Here is a 22,681-nt window from a genome sequence, read left to right as displayed (position 1 = left end):
CCTATGGCCTGAAGGCACGCTGGCAAGGAGAAATAATAATCCTCCCAGTGTCCACTGGGTTCTGGGGATAGGACAGGTGGAAAAGACAAGCTCTGAAGCTTCAATGCTCGGTAGTCCTGCCACCAATAAATACACGCAAGAAATGGCTCCTTTAATCCTATAATGTTTACGAAAACATATTAAAGGCTGCAATTCACATTCACAGACACATTGAGAACCTTTAAATAATCCTTGTATGCCACTCAGCGAAGGCTTATTTAAAAAGGAAATGGGCAAAGAATGTAAAAAGTGTACTATGTACTTTAAGGGTATCATGGAGTTTTAAAACAGGGTTTTGCTGGAGGTTAGAAGAGCTTGAAAACCTGTCTTCCATGAAAGCTCCAAAATATTATTTTTCTAATTCTTTGTAGGCATGTCCTTTCAGATCCACGTTCAGGGCAGGGGGAGAACAAAAATACATACATACATGTGGTCCTTGCCCACAAAACAGAGCTTCCTAAACTGTAATGTGCACATGGGTCACTTGGTAGTCTGGTTAAAATGCAAATTCACATTGAGTAGGTCTGGGGTGGGGCTGAGAGTCTGCATTTCTGACAAGTTCCCAGGGAATGCCAATGGGCCCAGTCTAGGCATTCGCTCAGTGTTGCAAGACACTAAAACATGTACGAGGCAAACTGTGTAAAGGCGCTTTCCAATCCGCATGTCTTTGAAGAACTCTTAAGGATACCTGGGCTGCTGCTACTTCTCCACTGGCCAATTAACACAGAGGAATTGTTGCTGTAAACTGATGACCAACACGGCCTCTTACCTGGCCAGATGTTTCTAGAAAAGGACCTGAAAGATGAAAAGCTGGCAGAAATGGTCTGCTTCCAAGAAGTCAAAGGGAATCAATCCGTGGTCACCAGAGTAGCTGGTAATAAGAGATTTCAGGTGATGCACTTGCAAGGCTTGGTAAAATAAGGATTTGTCAGTCCGTGTCTAGGATGTTTCAGTGGATGGCGTTTTCTTTCTCACAGAGAGGCCTTGGTTTCCTCGAGGTTTTAAATCATGTAAATTCAGTGACCCCAGGACTTTATTTTCAGACCGATTTGTAGCAATTCATAAACGTACTGGGCTAATGATGGCTTCTGGAAATTTGTTCAGAGAAAAAGCCTAGCACAGAGCCCAAAGCTGTCTGTGAATGTATTAATAGTTAAAACTTAAAATATATATATATATACACACATATAAATTTATTTATTTTTTTTTCCTTTTTTTTTTTGAGACAGAATTTTGCTCTGTCTCCCAGGTTGGAGTGCAGTGGCAAGATCTCAGCTCACTGCAACCTCCACCTCCTGAGTTCAAGTGATTCTCCTGCCTCAGCCTCCAGAGTAGCTGGGATTACAGGCACCTGACACCATGTTTGGCTAATTTTTGTATTTTTAGTAGAGATGAGGTTTCACCGTGTTAGTCAGGCTGGTCTCAAACTCCTGACCTCAGGTGATCTGCCTGCCTTGGCATCCCAAAGTGCTGGGATTATAGGAATAAGCCACCGCACGTGGCCCAATAGCTAAAACTTTAACCTAATGGCACCTTGAGGAAAACGAAAATACAAACAGAAATCCAGCTTTGGGTTCATAAAGCCGGTGGAGAAGCTGTAGTCTGCACTGTCTTCCTATGGGACAAGGGCAGTGCCCTGTCTGATACTCCTGCGAGGAGGAACTGGAGTTCTGAATGATGAGAACTTGGAATGTATATTCACCAGGACTGAGTTCTCCTTTAGGGTAACCTGTCATCAGACTTTCGGAATATAGAAAGTCTGGAAAGTTTAGAATGAAGGTGGTATGACTGAACACATCCCCAACTTGAACTAGGGTTTCTGATCTCAATAAATAAGGGTCTGCCCATGGAAGTATTCAAGGACTAAGACTATTAAAAGTCTTTGGGATATAAGGTAATATTCATTATCTGTAAGCTAAAACTTCCTAGAGAGATCAGGAAAAATTAACCCTGACACTTGGGAGCATTTCTTTCCTCTTAATGAAGGTTACAAGGCAAATAACTAGATTGCTATGGTTTTTACGTCACACTGCAATACACGTAGGCCCTTTGATTTCTATGATAGAGACCTTTAATAGATGGCTTATTTTCCAAAGAATGGCCTGTGACTTCTGGGAACAGTAGGGTAGATGCTTGTTATGATCTCCAGTTTTGTACATTTAGAATATTTTAGATGGCAGGAAATCAGGGACAAGTCTAATAAACTTACCCGAAATTAGTTTTCTTATTTGAAAGAAGATACTTTTATGTTGCCTGATTTTATTGCCAAAATTAATAAATGGCAGCCCATCACAAACATCTAAGTTGATTAACCCTTTATGTGAGGAGTCCCGGCTTCCCAAGTGATTACTTATTTTATTAGTGTACTAACTTCAAAAAAATTATATATTATGTGTTGAGGTCAAGCCAATAGGGTCAATTCTTTTTTTTTTTTTTTTGCAGTGGTGCAATCGCGGCTCACTACTTCCACATCCCAGGTTCAAGCAATTATCCTACCTCAGCCTCCTAAGTAGCTGGGACTACAGGTGCCCACCACCACACCGGGCTGGCTATTTATTTTTATTTTTATTTTTTATTTTTAGTAGAGGTGGGGTTTTACCGTGTTGGCTAGGCTGGTCTCGAACTCCTGACCTCAAATGATCCACCCACCTCTGCCTCCCACAGTGCTGGGATTATAGGCATGAGCCACTGTGCCCAGCCAACAGGTTCAATTCTTATCCTGTTTTCTCATTTCTCCATCGCCATAAATAATTTCAAAAGGAAGGCAAACCAGACTGGTTAGGAATTAAGCAACCACATTTTTAATCAGTAAATATGAACATTTGTTTGTTAACCAGTTACTATTAGGCAGAAAAAAACAGTCATTTTTCAAGAATTCAAAAGATAACACGACCTTGAAAACAAAGTGCCAAAAATCTTTGCCATAAACTCTTCCTCACTTATAGAACTAGAAGTAACAAACATTTACTCAAAATGAGGCTTGGAACAATCTATAAAGTTCCAGATATCTTTTAAAGCTATAACAGATTTTGCACGTAAAGCCAAAACAGATTATTTTACACATACGTAGACTATCTGACAACCCAATGGATAAATGATTAAATGGATGAATTGTTGAACATTAGGGAATGTGATTACTTATGTTCACATTATGGGCCAGGCTTATTCATTTCTTGTCATTCTCCTGCCTCACTGTCCCTTGCTCTTTCAAGGGCCTTGGCAAGGTGGCTTCCAGGTCGTCCTGGAACGGTAAGGTGCTGGTGGAAGATGTGAGAGCAGGAGAGGTGAGACCAAGGTATTCTCTGTATCTGACTCAGCTCACTCCATCTCAGGCAGTGGCTTTGTCCTTGTCATGGCTTTGCTTTCCACAATCCATTGGTGGTCCTAGCTCCCCCTAGGGAACCCCCACCATGGTTCCAGCCCCTCTGGATGATCCCACTACTGGATTCAGGAAACCAAACCTCTTCCCATTATCCCCATAGCCCTGGGTGTGGTAACAGCTTCTTGCTGTTTGGCTTTTCTTTTATCATCTATATAAGTCAATTTCCTGTATTAAATTCCCTCTGTTGAAACACGTAGAATGGTGTTTCTGTTTCTAGTTTGTTTTCCAGACTAGATCCTGACAGATACATATCAGAATCATTAAACTTTTTCTCCTCAAACTTATCTGGGAATTTCTGCATGAAAATCTGCCCTAAGCCAGTGAAAAATCATTCAAATCACATTCAATATCCACAATCTGCAATAAAGGTCAGTAAATATCCCCTTGGCTGTGTTTTGTCAAACACTGGGATTCTCTTTACCAAGTGCAAACACGACTCTGACTACCAGTGTCACCACCAATTACAGTGGACACAGGCATGAGCCTTCTCCAGAGGTCACTTTTGTTGCATGTGTTAAGTCTAATAACAAGGTAAAAGACATACAAAGAGAAAATTAATCTTAAGAGAAAGTTACAGTCACCAAATGAATAACATTATTAAAAAAGTCTTTGAAAATTCAGAGAACAAAAGACAGCACCAGAAAGTTTCTTCCCTGTTGAATCAATACATTTTCCTGAAATTAAAATCCTGGAGAATTTCTCAATATTTCAAGAGCATCAAAAAAACATCTGATTCGTTAATGAGTGATCCATTGCTTCTCAGCTAGAATGCACCCCTGGTATGGTTACTAACTGAAGTAGAGTTCTTTGGTGAGCATGGAGACCACACAGGGGATCTGCTTCTTCTCATGGAAGCGTGGGTCATCAGACTGAGACTGGAAGTGCCTGGCTACTCTGTCATTCACCCTGGTGAGGATCTGCATGATCTCCAGGTCTTTCCCATGCTCCTCCAGGATGGAGCAGAGGGCTTGCACAAACCAGGAGCCACTTCCTGGACTCCTCCAAGAGTAATAGCCTTCAACAGGAAAGAAAGGAGACAATCAAATCAGCTAATTCTGACAGCTGCTCCACTCACCAATGAGAATGAATGGATGGGGTTTTCACACCTGCTTTTCAGAAACAATTTCACCCTACTCTGCACACAAGTCATTAATGAGAATTATGCCAGTGTGTTCAGAGAGCAAACATCTGAGATTTAGAGGGTTGGCATGAAGATGCTAAAAAGCGCTTTGGGTATTTCAGCATGGAAATCCAATGACAGACAACATCACTAAGGGCCAGCATTGGTGGATGTTGCCAGGGTCCTCTCCTGTGACAGTTCTGATGGAGGTACCCACTTGATACACATCAGATACATGGGTGTGAGACAGTGTGAGACAGATCTGGACGTGCAGACTTCCAAAGGAAATACTAGAGGTCTATTCCATAACTCTGGAACTCCTCACCACCCTTTCAGGGACTGTTCTACTTTCTAATCCAAGCCTACTAGAGAAAGAATTTGCAGAGAACCTCGGAAAATTCTGAGATGTGTTCCTGCTGCTGGGGTACAGGGGAGTAGAGCTGGATCTTGCTGAAGAAATCTAGAGGCACGAGGAAGCTGAATTGCCAACTGTCTGAGGGGCAGGTCTAGGAGAGCCTGATGCCCTGGAAGGGAAAATCTCATCCTGTAACTCCCTAACCTAAAATGGTTTCCTTTCCCCATTTTATCTGGGTAAAGTTCAGGCTGCTTGGCACAGCACACAGGGCCCACCATGGTAGGGCCACTTGCCTACCTGTCCTGGCTTGACCCTGGCCATGCTCTGAAACACCCTGTGATATGGACTGAACTATGTCTTCCCAAAATTCAATTGTTGAAGCCACACCCCATAACGTGACTATTTAAAGGCAGGGCCTTTATAGAGGTAATTAAGGTTCAGTGAAGTCACTAGGGTAGGGCTCTGATCCAAGAGGATTGGTGTCCTTATAAGAAGAGACACCAGAGGACTCACTCTGTCTAGGTCAATCTCTGCCATGTGAGAACAGAGCAAGAAGGTGACATTTATGAGCTAGAAAGGGAGCCCTCACCAGAAACTGACTTAGCCAGCAACTTGATCTTAGACTTTCCAGTCTCCATAACTTAGAGAAATAAGCATCTGTTGTTTAAGCCACTTACTACAAGGTATTTTGCTATAGTGGCCCAAGAAGAACTGATACACCCTGCGATCCAGCCCTGAGTTTTACCAAATGCACTGGGGTATCCGACCCCTCAGCACTCTGTCTGACAAGCCATCTTTCTCTTACCCCTGTTGTTTGAAATTTTAGGCTCAGTTACAGCAGCTCCTTTTTAACATCGCTTTTCTTGCCCAGGTGAGGTGGCTCACACCTATAATCCCAGCACTTTGGGAGGCCAAGGTGGGCAGGTCACAAGGGCAGGAGTTCGGGACCAGCCTGACCAATGTGGTGAAACCCCATCTCTACTAAGAATATAAAAATTAGCTGGGCATGGTGGTGTGTACCTGTAATCCCAGCTACTCAAGAGGCTGAGGCAGGAGAATCACTTTAACCCAGGAGGTGGAGGTTGCAGTGAGCCGAGATCGTGCCACTACACTCCAGCCTAGACAACTGAGACTCCAAAAAAATAATAATAAATAATATTAAAAATAAATAAATAAATAAATAAATAAAACATAGTTTTTTCCATCTGCCTCCTTGCTCAGAGCACCTACAACTCTACCACTGGGTTTGTTTACGCAGACATATGCCTTCATTAAACCACCTCCCTCTCAAGAGCAGGAAGATCAAATTATTTTCTATCTTATACCATCCTTAAAACTTGTGAAGTTATCGCTCTCACAAAATCCCATCTGTAGATGCTGCTAGAGCTGGTTTTCCAAACACACCGACCTGCTTACTGTAACCAGTACCTTTGTGCCAAACACTTGACAAAACTACTAGCACAGCTGGGAAAATTCTAACTTAGTGCTGGTTTGTACCCAAAACAAAGGAAGGACTTTCATTGTACAGACTCGGTCTAATGCGGCGCTTGGTAAACAGTGAGTAGGCTTGCCCATTACTGGCATTTTTTGGTACCTGTGTACAGGCTGCAGCGTAAAGGAACCTTGGTCTGAGCCATAGCTCCACTGCATACCGAAATCACTTAAGCTCATCTAAACTGAAAATTCTTTTATCTGTAAAATCAGGACAGCAATAATACCTTTCCTATTTATGCTATTATTGTAAGGATGATATGAGAAAAGACACACGAAAGACACTCTGTATTGTAAAGCACTATAGAAATGTTTGTCCTTATAATTACCAATAATAATAATAATAAATGATAACAATAAGAATAATAAATGGCTTGTCAGATGGAGTGCTGAGGGGCCAGACAGCCCAGTGCATTTGGTAAAACTTGGGGCTGGATCGCAGGGTATATCAGTCTTCTTGGGCTGCTATAGCAAAATACCTGAGACTAGGTGGTTTAAACAACTGATGTCTATTTCTCTAAGTTATGAAGGCTGGGAAGTCCAAGAGCAAGTCCCAAGTCAGCTTTCCTGGAGAGAAAAGTGAATGCATTTCTGTGGTAGGCAGAATAACGGTGCCCACAGATGGCCATCCCCTAACCCCAGAATCTGTGAACACGAAACCTGCTGTGGAAAAAAGGACTTTGCAGATGTGGTTGAGGTTATTGGACTGACATGGGGAGATGATCCTGGAGTGTCCAGGTGGGTCCCATCTAATCACAGGAGTCCTTTCTCAGCTGTGGTCAGAAAGAGAGCACTGTCACGACAGAAGAGTCAGAGAGATGCAAAGTTGCTGGCTTTGAAGATGAAGGAAGGGACCACAGCCAAGGAATGCAGGAGGTTCTAACGTGCCACACAAAGGCTAGGAAATGGATTTTCCCTTGAACCTCCAGAAGGAATGTAGCCCTGCCAACCTGTTTTGGAATTCTGACCTCCAGAAGTGCAAGATAATACATTTGTGTATTTTAAGCCACTGTGTTTGTAGTAATGCATTACTGCAGCAAGAGGAAACTAATACAGCCCCCAAGTCTGTGTTTTGATGATGGAATGGACTGAAGTATGCTTAGCAGACAATGAACATGATACCTGGAACCGTGGAATAGGCGAAGAGAAAGTCAGCTTCCACTGGAATCTTATATCGGGGATTAGCATCTGTGTCATTGATGGGCCCTGAATCGGCCTGGATGCCATCATCGAGCTCTGTCCCTCGGCAAGCCTAAGTATCAAAGCAGACATCAATCCATGCCGTTGGGGACAGAAACGTGCATGCTGTTCACTGCTACGTCCCAATACCTAGAACTGGGACAATACCTAGAACTGGGCAAACTTAGGAGCTCAGTGATAATCTGATGAACAGATGAATGAATGAATGTGTGTCAAATTACTAAGCAAAGCAAATAAAAGTATTGCAATGTCTTAAAGAAACCTTCATAATTTATGGCCGGTCGTGAAGTCTCACACCTGTAATCCCAGCACTTTGGGAGGCGGCCAGGAGTTTGAGACCAGCCTCACAAACAGGGTGAAACCCCATCTCTTCTAAAAATACAAAAACTAGCCAGGCATGGTGGTGCATGACTGCAATCCCAGCTACTTGGGAGGTTGAGGCAGGAGAATCACTTGAATCTGGGAGGTGGAGGTTGCAGTGAGTCGAGATTGCACCACTGTACTCCAGCCTAGGTGACAGCGAGACTCTGTCTCAAAGAAAAAAAAAAAAGAAATCTTCATAATTTGTGATCCAGTGCAAACACATATGTCAACCATTCAGTGACAGAAAAATAAAACCCTAATTTTAATTTGGAAGAGCACTTACATTTGTAAAAATGATGCCATCCCGTCACTCTGTAATCTTTCCCCATTTTCAAGTGTACCGGCATTGAAAAGAGATTACCTGAATGAAGAATAGTTTGGGTTTCTCTAAAAGGGTTCTGCATCTATCCCCCCTAAAATGGGCTGTCAAATCCTTTATTGGTGTGACGCCATCTTTCCCATAAATTAAATTTTCTTCTCCATGGCTTAAGAGGATGCAGGCGAAGCAGGCAGCATTTGTATGGTCCTCTTCAGAAGCTGCAAGCAAACAATATGAACACTGAAGAGTTAATGCTTAAGTTCTTGGGGGCCTCAGAAGCAGCATTTCCAGAGGCAGCCTGGTAGCTGCCCCTGACTATTAGAGGGGTACAAGGGAGTAGAGGGGAGGGCCCGGGCACTGGGCTCCTCTCAAAGGACCAGACTTATCTAAGAAGTTAAGAGGGAGGGATAGCGTATGGGGGCTGATGGGCATGGCCCTACTGTTGGCTGGTTCCGTGATATCAGGAGTGTTACTGAACCATTTTGTGCCTTGGTTTCCTTATCTGTAAATTGTAAAACAGGCCATATAATAACCATCATGCATGTATGTGTTAAAGAGGATAAAATATTATACTAAGTGAAATAAGCCAGTTACTAAAGGCATGCACTGCATGACTCCATTTTCAGGAGGTACCTTGAGGAGTCAAGTTCAGAGAGAGAATACAGGACAATGGTTGCCAGGGGCTGGAGGGAAGGGGAAATAGCTAGCTAGTGTTTAATAGAGCCAAAGTCTCAGATTTGGAAGATGAAAAAAAGCCTGGAGATGGATGGTGGTGATGGTGATACACCATGTGAATGTCGTTCTGATCCATAACACTTAAAAATGGTGACGATGGTAAACTTTATGTTATGTATATTTTACCACAATTAAACAAAATTAAAGAAAAAATAAATAAAAATGCTAGATTGGATGTGCATTTAGGGTACTGAGGAGAGGAATTATAAACCATGTAGTTAGTTGGCCCAGCTAGAACTCATCAAAAGCTCTGGGACACTAACTAACCAGCTATTAGGTTAACTAACTAACCATTGCTTTTAATGGAAAAAACTGCGATTGCTTTTGCACCAACCTATAACTAGATAATAAACTTATCCTTTCTTCTCTGATTGAGAGGGAAAGGAATAACTTTTAGGTACTTTACATGAGTTACTTTTAATTCCTACAAGGCTGGAAGTAGGCCTCATTTATGTTTATTTCACTGATTAAAAAAATGAAACCTCAGAGATATTTCATAACCTTCCCCAAAGGTGGTACAACCTGTTGGAGCCTTGGGGCCATGCTTTAAGCCCAGGACACTGCACAGTTCAGCTACCTCACCAGCTCCAGGCAGAGCAAGAGTGGCCTCTCCCATTCGAATGCCTGAGACACCTTTGTATCATCTGCACAGTGATTCCGATATTAGTTTTGACAGCAGAGGTACAAGGCGATGGTGAAAGTTGGGAGTTCTTAGCTTATTTTAAGATCACACAAATTAGGATTGTTAGAAAACGGGAGTTTTGTCTTCACTGGAACTGACTGCATGTAAAGTCAGAAAAAATAAATGCTTTACTAGTTTGAGAGGACAATAAACAAAAATTCTCTGATTGTGGCATGCTTTGGGCTTGGGCAGAATGAATCACCTTTCAAAAGAACAGAAACTACAATTGGGACAAGTTCATATGCCTGTCTGGGCCATTATACTTCTCAAAGCATGCTCACAAAATTCCTCTTGGCTCACAAACTTCCTCACTCCATCTGCAAGAAACAGCAGGAGCTGGTATCATAATCTGCATTTCAGGAAAGCAAAAAAATCAGGATGATGTGGTTGCCTTGCCTGGGTTGCCTAGCTGTTAGAACTTGGGCCAGACCCGGATCTAGGACCCCTGATTTCTAGTCTGGTCTAGCACATGACCTACTAGGGTACAAAAGGTCAGTTTGCAACAGTCAAGTTGGAGGAAATTAGGAAAAAGCCTAGTTTAAAAAAATAGAGACGGTGAGGACTTTTTGTTTTAGCTGCAAAATTAAGAAACACAGCCGTGATTGAGACTGTGTTCCTATCTACTTCCTGTGGGTCTGTGTCTAAAGAATTGGTAGGATGTTACTTTCAAACACTCACCCTAAATGCCAGAAGACCCTGGGTGGCATCCATTAGAGAGGGTGGTGTAACAGAAAACGCATTTGTCCTGGAGTCAGAAGACCAGGGTGTGGGGTTTTGGTTCTGCCCCTACTAACTGCAACCTTTGGTGCATCTTCCATCCTCTCTGAAGCTTCACCCCTTCATTTATTTTATTTTATTATTTTTTGAGACAGAGTCTTGCTGTCACCCAGGCTGGAGTGCAGTGGCACCATCTTGGCTTACGGTAACCTCTGCCTCTTGGGTTCACGTGATTTTAACGCCTCAGCCTCCCAAGTAGCTGTGATTACAGTAGTGCACCACCACACTCGGCTAATTTTTGTATTTTTAAGTAGAGATGGGGTTTCACCATGTTGGCCAGGCTGGTCTCGAACTCCTGGCCTCAAGTGATCCTCCTGCCTTAGCCTCCCAAAGTGCTGGGATTACAGGTGAGAGACACCACACGTGGCCCACCTCTACATTTATAAAATGAGCATTAGATTCTGTTCCCCAACATTGCAGGGCTCCTGTTAAAGAGCTAATGAAATAATTTTGTGAACATGCTATATAAAAAATAATGTAGCTCTAAAGCATATGGGAATTATTATTCTCTATCCACCATGAGAGAAAAGTTTATACTTACACTTCATTCTGGAAAGGATGACACAGATTTTTTACTTCCAGGAATGAGTCTTTTGAAATTGTGACCATTCTGTATATAATGAATCTATTTCTCTTGCTGGAATTTAAGCTGATTTCATATTTTTATGAAGAGATTGAAGGCTCCCTGAAAGAGACCTGCCTACTCCAGGATGCCTGTGGACTGCTCAAGAGCGGGGAGGTTTCTCATACTGAAATTCCTCTGTCCTGCACAGGCATCCTCCTGAGATGGGCCTGGCCAAGGTGCGAGGATCGCCTCCCTTGGGTACAGGAAGAAGGCAGCCAGAGAGGTGGTAAGGGCTCAACTTCTCTTTTTTTTGAGACAGAGTCTCACTCTGTCACCCAGGTTGGAGTGCAGTGGTATGAACATGGCTCACTGGAGCCTTGACCTCCTAGGCTCAAGCAAACCTTCCACCTCAGGCCCCCAAGTAGCTGGCACTATAGGTGCATGCCATCATGCCTAGCTAATTAAAAACCTTTTTTTGAGATGGGGTGTTGCCATTTTGCCCAGGCCAGTCTTGAACTCCTAAGTTCAAGTGATCCTTCCACCTTGGCTTCCCAAAGTTCTGGGGTTGCAGGTGTGAGCCACCACTCCTGGCAGCGCTCACCTTTTTTAAGCAGATCTTTCATCATGGCACAAGAACAGTCATTATAGATGATCACGTCAAAACCTAGTCTCCGGAAGCACTTGAAGAGCGCCTCGGCATCTTTGTCTGTTCCGTTTCGAACGCCCATACCTGTGGGAATCAAGCAACAAGTCCACAGGTGAGCATCCCCTGGCTGAATACCACATGCGGGTACCAGTGGACCAGGCGCTAAATATACTGGTGCCGGATGCAGCAGAAACACTCCAATATATATAACGCCTTCCACGGCCCCAGTTTAAACAAATCGAAGCAAACTCAAAGGGGAGGCTAACAGTGCAGCCTGGCCGCAACAGGTGAGCCTCCTTGTAACACTCCGCTCCATCAAAGCCAAGGCCTCCCTTGATTCTTAGCCTTTTGGTAAAAGCCCCGCATCAGCTAACACATGTGGTGGGGCCTCAGGCTGAACGTTCTCTATTTCCACATAACCCTTTCCCCGGACACAGGAACTCCGCCTTCAGAGGGCTTGTCTGCCACAGTAGGGGGGTGCAGCGTTTCTCCCATAAATGTCCGATACAAATAGGAGAAGATGAAACGGAACCGGAAAGGATCATCCACACCCACACACCTACCTGTCACTTTATCAAAGTTCTTGTTGTTTATTATGATGCATTTGCCCACCTTCTCAAAATTCATGCTGTACTGATACGTAGGCACTCGGTCCCGGGTGGTCTTGATGGATTGCTCTGAAACATTTTTCTTCTTCTTACTGGGAAAATAAAAGTTCCACAGTCAGGGGCTGTGGAAGAAGTGTGTATAGTAATGCCTCTTGATTTTACTACGAGCGTGAAAGAGGGGGGTGCCTATGAAAACCGCAATATCCTTGGAGAAAAGACCTGGTGTGCACAGATAACTGTTTAATTGCCATATTTAAGTGGAACAGGGTCCCCTGACAGATTTTATTAGATGCCAGAGAAATGCAAATTAAAATCACAATGTGATGACAGTACACACTCACCAGAATGGCTACAGTGTAAAAGAAGCAGAGTACTCAGCCCTGGGGATTGTCAGACATTGCTGGTGGGTACCTACTTTGTACCCCCATTGAGGAAAACTGGAAGAAGCTACTGAAATGGAACATACACATAACCTATGCCAGAACAACTCCCCTGGGAAATGCAAACATGTTCACCAAAAGACAGGCCCATACATGTCACAGCAATACCATTCAGCAATAGCCTCAAACAGAAAATGATACTCATGTCCATCCACAGTCAAATGCACACATTGTTGAACGTTCATCTAATGAAATACTATATAAGAATGATCAAACCACAACGTGAAACAACATGAATAAACCTCACAAATATGAGTGAAAGAACTGACATGCAAAAGAGTACGTACAAAGTTGAAAAGAACAAAACTAATAACTAGGATTAGAAATCTGGAGATGGGGTTTTCCCTATGGTGGAGGTCAGAAACCAGAGGGACATAGGGCCTGTCTTGAGAGTAAGTTGTATTTTGTTTCTTGGTATGGGTGCTGGTTACATGTGTGTTTCTGTTGGTGAAAACTTATCAGTGTGTATACTTTCTCTGTGGATGCTACATTTTAATAACATTTACATTAAAAGGGGGAAAAAGGAGCTGAGAGATTACAACAAAAAAGTAGGCTCTTTCCAGTCTCCAGACAATTGGTGGTCCAGTTTTGCCAAAAGTCTAGCAGGTAGGTACCGTGGTGGGACATGAAGCACTATGGAGTGGGCAGAGAGACACATGTCCAATGAGGGTGGGAAGCCATCTTGCCAGCCATCCATGCCAACGTGAGCTCCAGGAGGAAGATATTTCTCTGTCCTGAAAATCACTGAATCCCCAACACGGAGAACAATGCCTGGCATGTAAGTTGCTCAATACATATTTGTTATATGAATGAATCAATAGAATCATATCCACTTCATTTTACAGATATGGAAACTGAGGTCCACTGGGAGACAGGGGTTGTCCCAGGACACCCAGCTAGTGAAGAGCGGGTCTGAGTCTGCAACCCTGTCCCCTGGAGTATTTGCTAGAAGGTTCTACCCGCCACTCTCCCACAGCACCCAGCCAGGGTTAAAGCAGCAAAGTAAAAGTTAAAACCCAGCCTGTTACCTGACAAACGTGGGGTCAAGGGTACTGCCCTTGAGTTGTCATGGACTTTTACGGTCAGAGTTTCTCAGAATCTCTGAAAGGGCGTGGCCTCCCCAACCCCCGCCACTCTTACCTTACTCCAAATTACACATGAACTCTGTATGTCTAAGCTACAGATGCCATATCGCTGTTTTTCCCCTTGAACATCACTTTATCCTCCACTTTTTGGAAGGTCAAATTTCTTCCGTAATGCCATTCTACTTTTAAAAGAGAAATATCCTGAATCTGTTTCGCCTTCTCTGGGCTCCTCCACTGTTTTGTGTTCTATCTGGTTTACAGGGTGACACCGGATTTTCTTCATATTTCCTCCCACAAAGCAGTCGCACAAAAGAGTGCTGAACTTGGGGCTGGTCAGAGCTCTGTGTTCATCCGCCGGTGTGACCTGATCCAGTGAGTTATTAATCCTTTGCAGAGCACCTACTTCCTTTCATGTAACGCAGTCAGTTGCATGCAGTAGGTGATGCATTTCGTGACTTTCACAAAATTAGATGGGAGATGCGGTGGCAGCAGGTACTTCCTGTGATGTCTCCCTGCCCCCTGCCCCTTGGAGATGTCAGTATCAGCAAAGGGAGTTTCAAGGACACGCCATTCAGACAGCAATAGGATTTCCTTATTGCCACCCTGTTAATAACTGCTATTGACAGCGTCTTCTGTACTTGTTAAAATATGTACGTACAGCCTTTCGGACACACAAAATCTCTGGTCTTTAATGGGTGCCTCAAAGGTAGGTAGAGGGGGGATAATCATGCCCATTTTATAAGTAATAATAATAACAATGAACACTTGCCAGTGCTTACTAGAGGCCTGGATCTTGTTAAAACTCTAATCTGCATGTGCTCACTGAATCCTGATAGCAATTCAGAGAGGGAGACAGATGTCATTGTAACCTCCTTTAAGGATGAGCTGTAGAGGCTCGGGTGGGGAAGTAACTAGCTCAGGGTTGTGAGGGGGCACAGCAAGTCCAAATCCAGGCAGTTGGCCATGGATTCAAAGGATTAATATTGTTAAAAATGTCCATACTGCTCAAAGCAGTCTACAGATTTCAATGCACTCCCTATCAAAAATACCAATTACAGTCTCCACAGAAATAGAAGAAAAAATTCTAAAATGTATATGAAACCACAAAAGACCCAGAATATTCAAAGCCATCCTGAGAAAAATGAACAAAACTGGAGAAATCACTTTACCTGACTTCAGATTATACTACAAAGCTATAGTAATCAAAACAGCATGGTACTTGCATAAAAACAGACATACAGACCAATGGGGGGGGGAAGAGAGAAAACCCAGAAATGAATCTATGCATTTACAGGGAACTCATTTTTGACAACGGGGCTAAGAACATACATTGGGGTAAGGACAATCTCTTCAATAAATGGTGCTGGGAAAACTAGATAACCATATGCAAAAGAATGGAACTAGACTCCTAACTCTTGCCATATGCAAAAATTAAATCAAAATGCATGAAAGATTTAAATCTAAGGGCTGAAACTATGAAACTGCTAGAAGAAAATGTTGAGGAAACTCTCCAGGACGTTGGTATGGGCAAAGATTTCTTGAGTAAGACCTCAAAAGCAGAGGCGACCAACACAAAAATAATACATAAGTCCAAAATACGTAGATTTACGTAGTTATTTCTTATTAGTACCTGCCACCTATGGGCCAGGAGCTTTATAAACTCACTGCATGTTCTCCCAGCCATGCTGCCTTTGTGCAGATAAGAAAATTCAAGTTCGGAGTTGGAATGTGACTCCTGGTGACCTGACCCCAAAGGGTATTCTTTCTCTACTAGACTATTTTTTCTTTGAACGAACACTGTCTTTGATATTAAAATTCAGGACAGGACTTACTCATCTTCCAGGTTACTTTTGTGGAAGGTTGAATATAATCTGTGACCTTTCTGAAATCAGGTCTCCTGGCCCAGTTAACCCCTCTACCAAGGTAGCTTCAGGATGGGCTTCATCCAGTGCTCTCTGTAACCCTTAATAATACCAGAATGGGATAAAAGTAAAGAATACTGAATAGGTAAAGTAGGGCTTTTATTTATTTATTTATTTAGAGATAGAGTCTCTCTCTGTCACTCAGGCTGGAGTGCAGTAGTGCAATCTCGGCTCACTGCAACCTCCACCTCCCAGGTTCAAGCGATTCTTGTGCCTTGGCCTCCCATGTAGCTGGGATTACATGCATGCACCACCATGCCTAGCTAATTTTTGCATTTTTAATAGAGATGGTGTTTCACCACGTTGCCCAGGCTGGTCTTGAACTCCTGACCTCGGATGATACACCTGTCTCGCCCTCCCAAAGTACTGGGACTACAAGGTAGGCTACTGCGCCCAGCCTAAAGTAGGGTTTTTAACATGTCAACTGAATTTCAGAGCAAGCTTCCTAGGTCTTGTAGCTAATTTAAGGCTATTCAAAGATCCTAAGAGTAGCATGAAGTCTGGCAGGCTGGAAACCACAGTTTATGCACTAAAGTCCCTTCAGAGATAAAATCCTACTTCTTTCTTCTGTGATACGGATCTCTATGATGATATCCAAGTAATAAACAAGCTGGGATTTTTTAAAGCTGTCATTAGCTCATCCTCGGTGATGAACAAAACAAAACCAGCAAGTATCCTTTATAAGAAAAACAGAATTAGATATGTTTAAGTGAAAAATAAAAGAACTCTGGTTCTATCAGAATAAAACTTGGAAAATTAGCTGGTTACATAAAAAGAACACAGTAGGGGAATAAAGACAAACACACTTGAAAACAAAACAAAACAAAACACTGTCCGTGGTTATGAAAAGTACCTTAAAATTGAACATGAAATGTGATTCTCACTCCTGGTAAATATCTCAAAAGGGAAATATCTAGCCTGCCCCTAAATTGAACTCCTATTTTTCAAAATGAACTTAATATCTGCTTCCTCCTTCTGGATTTGAGTCTGTTAATATTAATTTCTCCTTCTAAGCAAAAGAGCTTAGCTAGCCTGCCCCTAAAATGAACTCTTATTTTTCAAAATGAACTTGGTATCTGCTTCCTCTTTCTGGATTTGAGACAGTCAATATTAATTTTTCCTTTTAAACAAAATAGCTTTTTTGTTAAACCCACATCTTCCCAGACCACAGATGTGTGTTTGTAAGTGACTATCAATTCAATCCCATCAAACTCATCTTCCTAAGAAGAGCTGGCCTTGGGAAAACTCCGTCCATAGCATAACTTTGAGGAAGCAAACCCTAATGTTTAAAGCATGTAACCTATTCAGTTACATGCTTTAATCATGTAACTGGAGACAGACAAAGAAAAGATGTAAAGATCTAGAAGGCATCAGGAAGAAAGCACCAGAAATAAAGAGGGAGAGGGACTAAAAGTCCACTGCTTATAGATATATTCTTCAAGAATCAGAGTGCAAGAGATTAGACTACTACCTAAAAGCTCTGCATCTAAGAGCTGTGATGTTTTGGGGCACCTTATTTCCCCTGGGGATTATATCCCTTTCACCCCCATTCTCCCTTTGAGACTGTAGTGAGAGCCACCATACTGGTAGAAAGTGATTTGTCATCCCACCCCCTTGACCGTGCAGCCACCACTGATTGGTCCAGGGGGCACCTGATCCCAAGGCTGGGCCAATCAGCCCTCTTCCCTGGGAATTTGAGAACTGAAATTGAGAAAAAGGGTCAGTCTCTGTCAAAGTGGCTAAAATGAGAGTCGGTGGCTGCCATGTTTTACCATGTGGCCTGAGGAGCCAAGAGACAGACCGGCCACTTTTGGGCAGAACAAAGCCAATGGATAAGAGAAATGTGGGAATGGAGGAGGAGAGCGAGTGATGCTCGAGCCCAGGATTCCTGTAAGCCTGAGTGAAATCAGGCCGGGTGCAGTGGCTCACGCCTGTAATTCCAGGCGGGCAGATCACTGGAGGTCAGGAGTTCAAGACCAGCCTGGCCAACATGGTGAAACCCCATCTCTACAAAATTACAAAAATTAGCCAGGTGTGGTGGCATCCACCTGTAATCCCAGCTACTCAGGAGGCTGAGGCACAAGAATCGCTTGAACCCATGAAGCAGAGGTTGCAGTGAGCCGAGACTGTGCCATTGAACTCCAACCCAGGTGACAGAGCAAGACTCCTTCTCAAAAAAGAAAGAAATCATCCCACCATCACCACTTAAAGCCCTCCCAGTGCTCCCTGTGAAACTCTGCTCCAGGGTTTCAGAAGCCTTCAGGGTGTCTCCTGATGGCCTTCAGCTCGGACCAGCTTGCAGAGGATCACAGGGCATGGCAGGACCCAGGGTACCCACGGTGGCTCCCACCCGGTGGAGCTGGCCACTGTCCCTGGGTCTGGAGTCTCTGCACACAACAACCTTAGTTTGCTGGGCATCTTGCTGCTGCCTCAGGCCAGGACCCTGCAAGGCCCAAGCTGCATCATCTTCTGACCTGACGTCCACCATTTCCTAACTGGCTTCCCACCACAGTGAACTTTTAAATAAATAAAAATGCTAAGGCCAGGTGTGGTGGCTCATGCCTGTAATGCCAGCACTTTCTGAGGCCACTGTGGACAGATCACTTGAGCCCAGGAGTTTGAACAGCCTAAGCAACATAGAGAAACTCAGTCTCCACAAAAAATATAAATAAATAAATAAATTTAGCCAGGCGTGGTGGTGTGTGCCTATAGTCCTAGCTGCTTTGGGGGCTGAGGTGGGAAGATCACTTGAGCCTAGGAGGCAGAGGCTGCAGTGAGCTGAGATGGTGCCATTGCATTCCAGCCTTGGCAACAGAGACCCTATATATAAAAAAAAAAAAAAAAAAAAGAGATAGATAAATCCAGTCAGATTAGTTCCTTGCCCAGAGCCATCCTTTGGTTTTCCCACATGCCGTTAAGAAACTCCAGGGTCCTGACCACAGCCCGCAGGGCCTATGTGAGTTACTACCTCTATTATATCTACTTTTTCCTTCTCAATCCTGCCTCAGCCTCTAAAGTAGCTGGGATTACAGGGGCATACCACCATGCCTGGCTACTTTTTATTTTTTGTATTTTTAGTAGAGATGGGGTTTCACCATGTTGGCTGGGCTGGTCTTGAACTCCTGACCTCAGGTGATCTGACAGCCTCGGCCTCCCAAAATGCTGGTATTACAGGCATTAGCCACACAGCACCCAGCCCCTGCCTTAACTTTTAAATCACAACTCATCACCTGACCTCAAATTACAGAGCTATGTTGTCTCCTGCTAGAGTGTAAACTCTATGAGGGCAGGACTTGGACTACTTTGCTGCGGTTCCCTCAGCTTCTAGAACAGTGTCCCTCACATAGCAGGTGCTTAACAGTATTGTGTGAATGAGTGAAGAGTGTTTTGTGCTGAAGAAACACCACAGTCAGAGGCCCTGGGCCACCTCCAGTTTAACTAGGTGCAGATCAGCTAAATGGAGCTGCTGTCCTGCCTGGTAACCAGCAGGACATGTCAGGGACAGGTGAGGGAGGGGCACACTGCTACCTGCACTTCCATTTCACCAACTCTTATTGCAAGGCTGCTGCAGAGACACTGATTAGGTACAGCCTCAGGCTCAAAGCTCACATATAGGAAGGGAACAGATTTCGGAGAGGGAGCCAATTAGGGCAGCCCCTGCCTGCTGATGCTGCAGGAACAAAAGACGACTCTTTTGCTCGAGTATTTCTTTCAGGGGAGAGGCCTAATACTACTTGGAAACATTTTTGGAGTAGTAAATTTTCTTCCCTCATTCCCCCTGACTCTCCCATGCCCAATGTTGAGCCTTCATAGCACCCCTCAATTACAAGAACTAGCTAGCAGACATAAGTTTATTCAATTAGTCACTCGCTAATAACCAGGTTGGATCATAAAGGGAAGGGTTCTTTAATCAAAATCACACAGAACTGTAAACAAGAATGAGGAAGCTCTTTATGGTCTGATGTGGGACAATCTCCAATCAGTCGTGTTAAGTACAGAATAAAACCAAAGTGCGGAACAATGGCAGCAGTGTGCTCTACCTTTTAAAAAAAACTGAGAAGAAAAGAAAATATGTCCAGATTTGCTCGTATGTGCATAAGGAGACGCTTGAAGGGTGGTACAGTAGATAAATCCATGGATTCAGGGGCTGGACTGCCTGGGTTTGAATCCCTGCTCTACCGCACAGCTGTGTGTCTGTGGGCAAGTCACACAGGACCCTCTGAAGCTTGAGGGTCATGGTAACAAGCCTGTCTGTCCACTGCATGTGCCCTCTTGGCTCTGACTTTTCATTGTGGTCTCTGATCTTGTTTCAAGACCCTCGCCTGCTTCCAGAGCCCGTGGGAGAAGAGAAGCTGTTGGAAGATGTTGGCCCCACATTCGTGCATGGTGTCGATTCACACTCCCATGTGGGGCAGAGAACACTGGCTCGCTCTACTGTATCACACACCTCTCCAGCTGTGCACAGCCTATTGGCCCCTTGGCTCTTGGCCAGAAGATGGAACCTGACATACCTCAGGAAGCACAGCCTCTGGAAGACGCCCCTCTGTGGCAGTGAGGGTGTATTTAGGGCCACGGGGGCAATTTACAACTCTCCATGAATCCTGCAAGGTCTCCTAGCAGTGACAGCTGAGCTGAACATTAAACAAAGCCTTCTAGGAAATGCCCCAGCAGGCAATGTCATCCTTAGAGTCTCCTTCGTTTGTAACAAACTATGTAGAGTCCCTGGGGCAGCCTAGGTGTGAGCAGTAATTCACTCTGGCACAGTCACAGGAGGCATGCTTTGTGATCCCAGTCCTAGCAGTGAGTAGAGTTACAGTCTGTTTGGAAATCACTTGCTGGAGCCGAGCAGATCATCAGATAAACAACTGCTATTGGACAGAAGAAAGGGCCTTAAGGGCTCCCGGGAGATTGTGCTAATTAATTAGCCAATGGCACAAAGAAGGCAACAGTCCACAGCTGAGCCCAGCAGGTTCTCCCAGGGGTGGGAGCTGGTGCAGGAATAAGGAGAGTAAGATGCTTTCAAAGGTCTAGATTAGAAACTTCTTCAGCTGGCGATCATCCCCAAAGACATGATTTTCTAAAAGTGGCTGTTCTTGTTTCTCCAGGTTCCTAGGACCTCGCTGCAGAGGATGCTGATGCATGTGAGAACTGCTGCACCCCACCAAAAGGGGAGGCAGAAGGAAAAGGCCACAGAGATTCTTTCAAGTCCAGATCAATGGGCATGAGTGTTTCTTCCGAAGTTGATGAATGATACAAATGGTGGAGGAGCCACTTCAGATATTTGTTAAGTCACCATGAACAACTGTGAATATTTTTACAGGCTTATGCTTTACAAACTCAATTAACAATCATTATCCCATTGATTCTGCAAAGTACAGACGAGAGGCAAAGAAAGACAAGGCAAATAAAACTGGCCAGGGTACTCTTTACTCCAGAGTCTATCACTTCCCATTCTATCCAGCCCCTTTACCCCTCTCTTGCTACTTGCTGATACAACTATCTTTGCTTTGGTCCTTTTTTACATTCTGAAGACTTTTACTAAGATTACTTTGCAAAGAAACGTAAGATTCTTGTTTTGGAACCTGCTATTAAGTGCAAAGTCCAAGATAAACCAGAGCAGTGAATTGAAAGTTCTAAATCCGCTTAAAAGCTTGTGTGTTCCACAATTCACTGCAGATTTGAAAAAAGAAATCTGGCTACTAAATCACCATGCTTAAGTGCCAAACAAGCAAGATCACAACGCACTTCAATATCTTGGTAGAATGACTTATTAAGTGCACTTAAGTGTGCATTAAAATGCAAAGGGAAGTTAATTAACACAGCAGGTTGACCAGTGCGTGCTAACCATCCCAACTGCTTCTTCGTGTTGAGTTTTCTTGCCAGTGTGGGTAAGTACCATTATCTTCGTTTTCAGATGTGTTCAGATAAGCATAAATCTCAGCTAGGAACACAGATAATCCCAGCATCAACTATCAAGAAGGAACCAGGCTGTCCTAACTTCTTAGAGAGCCATTTCTTCCAAGTTCTGATTTCACAGTGTGAGGTCAACTCAGTCATTTTCACCACAACAAAGTCAAGAGTCAAAAAATTATAACCAAGCTCTCATGATTATTTAGCTAAAAAGATCTCCTGGAAGCGCCTACAGCAACTTGTACCAGAAAACATTATAGGATAAAAGTATTCTGCCTCCTTTACAAAGAAATAAAAAACCTTAGAAAGAGTACAGTGGATTTTTACAATCCATTCCGGGTGCAAGTATAATTTTCCCCATCACTGAAGTGGATAAATACAGGTTTCATCCTCTTATGGATCCCCTGGGCTACTCAAAATGTAAATTATGTCCTTCTATATTTGGAAAGGAATATAAGCATGCAAACCCACTGCGATTTATTTTCTAAAGCATCACCATGAATAGGATTCCCAGTAGCTCTATCTGCCTGCAGACATTCATCAGCATGAAAGTAAACACACCACCAGGCTCACATCTCCCCAGAGCTGTTTCATTCGGAACTAGAGCTCTGGTTTTCGTAGCCACTTTGTCTAAATATTTTGGGGATGATTCATTCATGGTCTCAACCTCTCAACAGAGGGCATCCCCATCGTCCTAACATACCAAAGCACAGAGCAAGACAGAGAAGAAAAGAAAGAGTGCAGGTGGTACCTAGTGTCTCCATCCGAAAACAGTCCCCTTTGCATCAGAACTAGGCTGTGCTCTGCGACGACAGGAAGTGAGTTTCCTTCTTCTCTGTAATAATAAAAACTCAACATGCTCGGAGCTCAGCAGGGGACAGAAGACTGGCACAGGCCGCCTGGCCCTGAAGGCCTGTGACTGAATCAGCAGTGAACTGCACGCTGGAGTTTTCCATAGGACCATTCAAACTCGGGCTGGGAAGGTCACACTGGCCTCTCCCTTCTCTGCTGACCGGCAAAAATGCCCCAGCTCCCCATTGTA

The 22,681-nt window shown here is 43.8% G+C and overlaps 1 protein-coding gene across 6 annotated transcripts in view; it reads right to left on the bottom strand.

The window, feature by feature from the left end:
* Positions 1-2,817: 2,817 nt before the first annotated feature.
* Positions 2,818-22,681, bottom strand: part of CASP7 (caspase 7) — a 41,893-nt gene continuing 22,029 nt past the window's right edge. For all 6 annotated transcript variants that reach the window (XM_017537617.2, XM_037741722.1, XM_017537613.2 and 3 more), the window contains 5 exons: positions 12,238-12,374; positions 11,630-11,758; positions 8,312-8,487; positions 7,510-7,639; positions 2,818-4,436 (listed from right to left, as the gene is read on the bottom strand). In XM_017537617.2, coding sequence (XP_017393106.1) covers positions 4,210-4,436; positions 7,510-7,639; positions 8,312-8,487; positions 11,630-11,758; positions 12,238-12,374 — 799 coding nt within the window. In that variant the 3' untranslated portion in view covers positions 2,818-4,209. The remainder of the gene's footprint in view (positions 4,437-7,509; positions 7,640-8,311; positions 8,488-11,629; positions 11,759-12,237; positions 12,375-22,681) is intronic.

The sequence above is a fragment of the Cebus imitator genome, unplaced genomic scaffold (assembly GCF_001604975.1).
Source record: "Cebus imitator isolate Cc_AM_T3 unplaced genomic scaffold, Cebus_imitator-1.0 Scaffold104, whole genome shotgun sequence".
Lineage (NCBI taxonomy): Eukaryota > Metazoa > Chordata > Mammalia > Primates > Cebidae > Cebus > Cebus imitator.
Note: the sequence above shows the minus strand (reverse complement) of the source record. Positions and strands in the feature narration are given on the sequence as shown.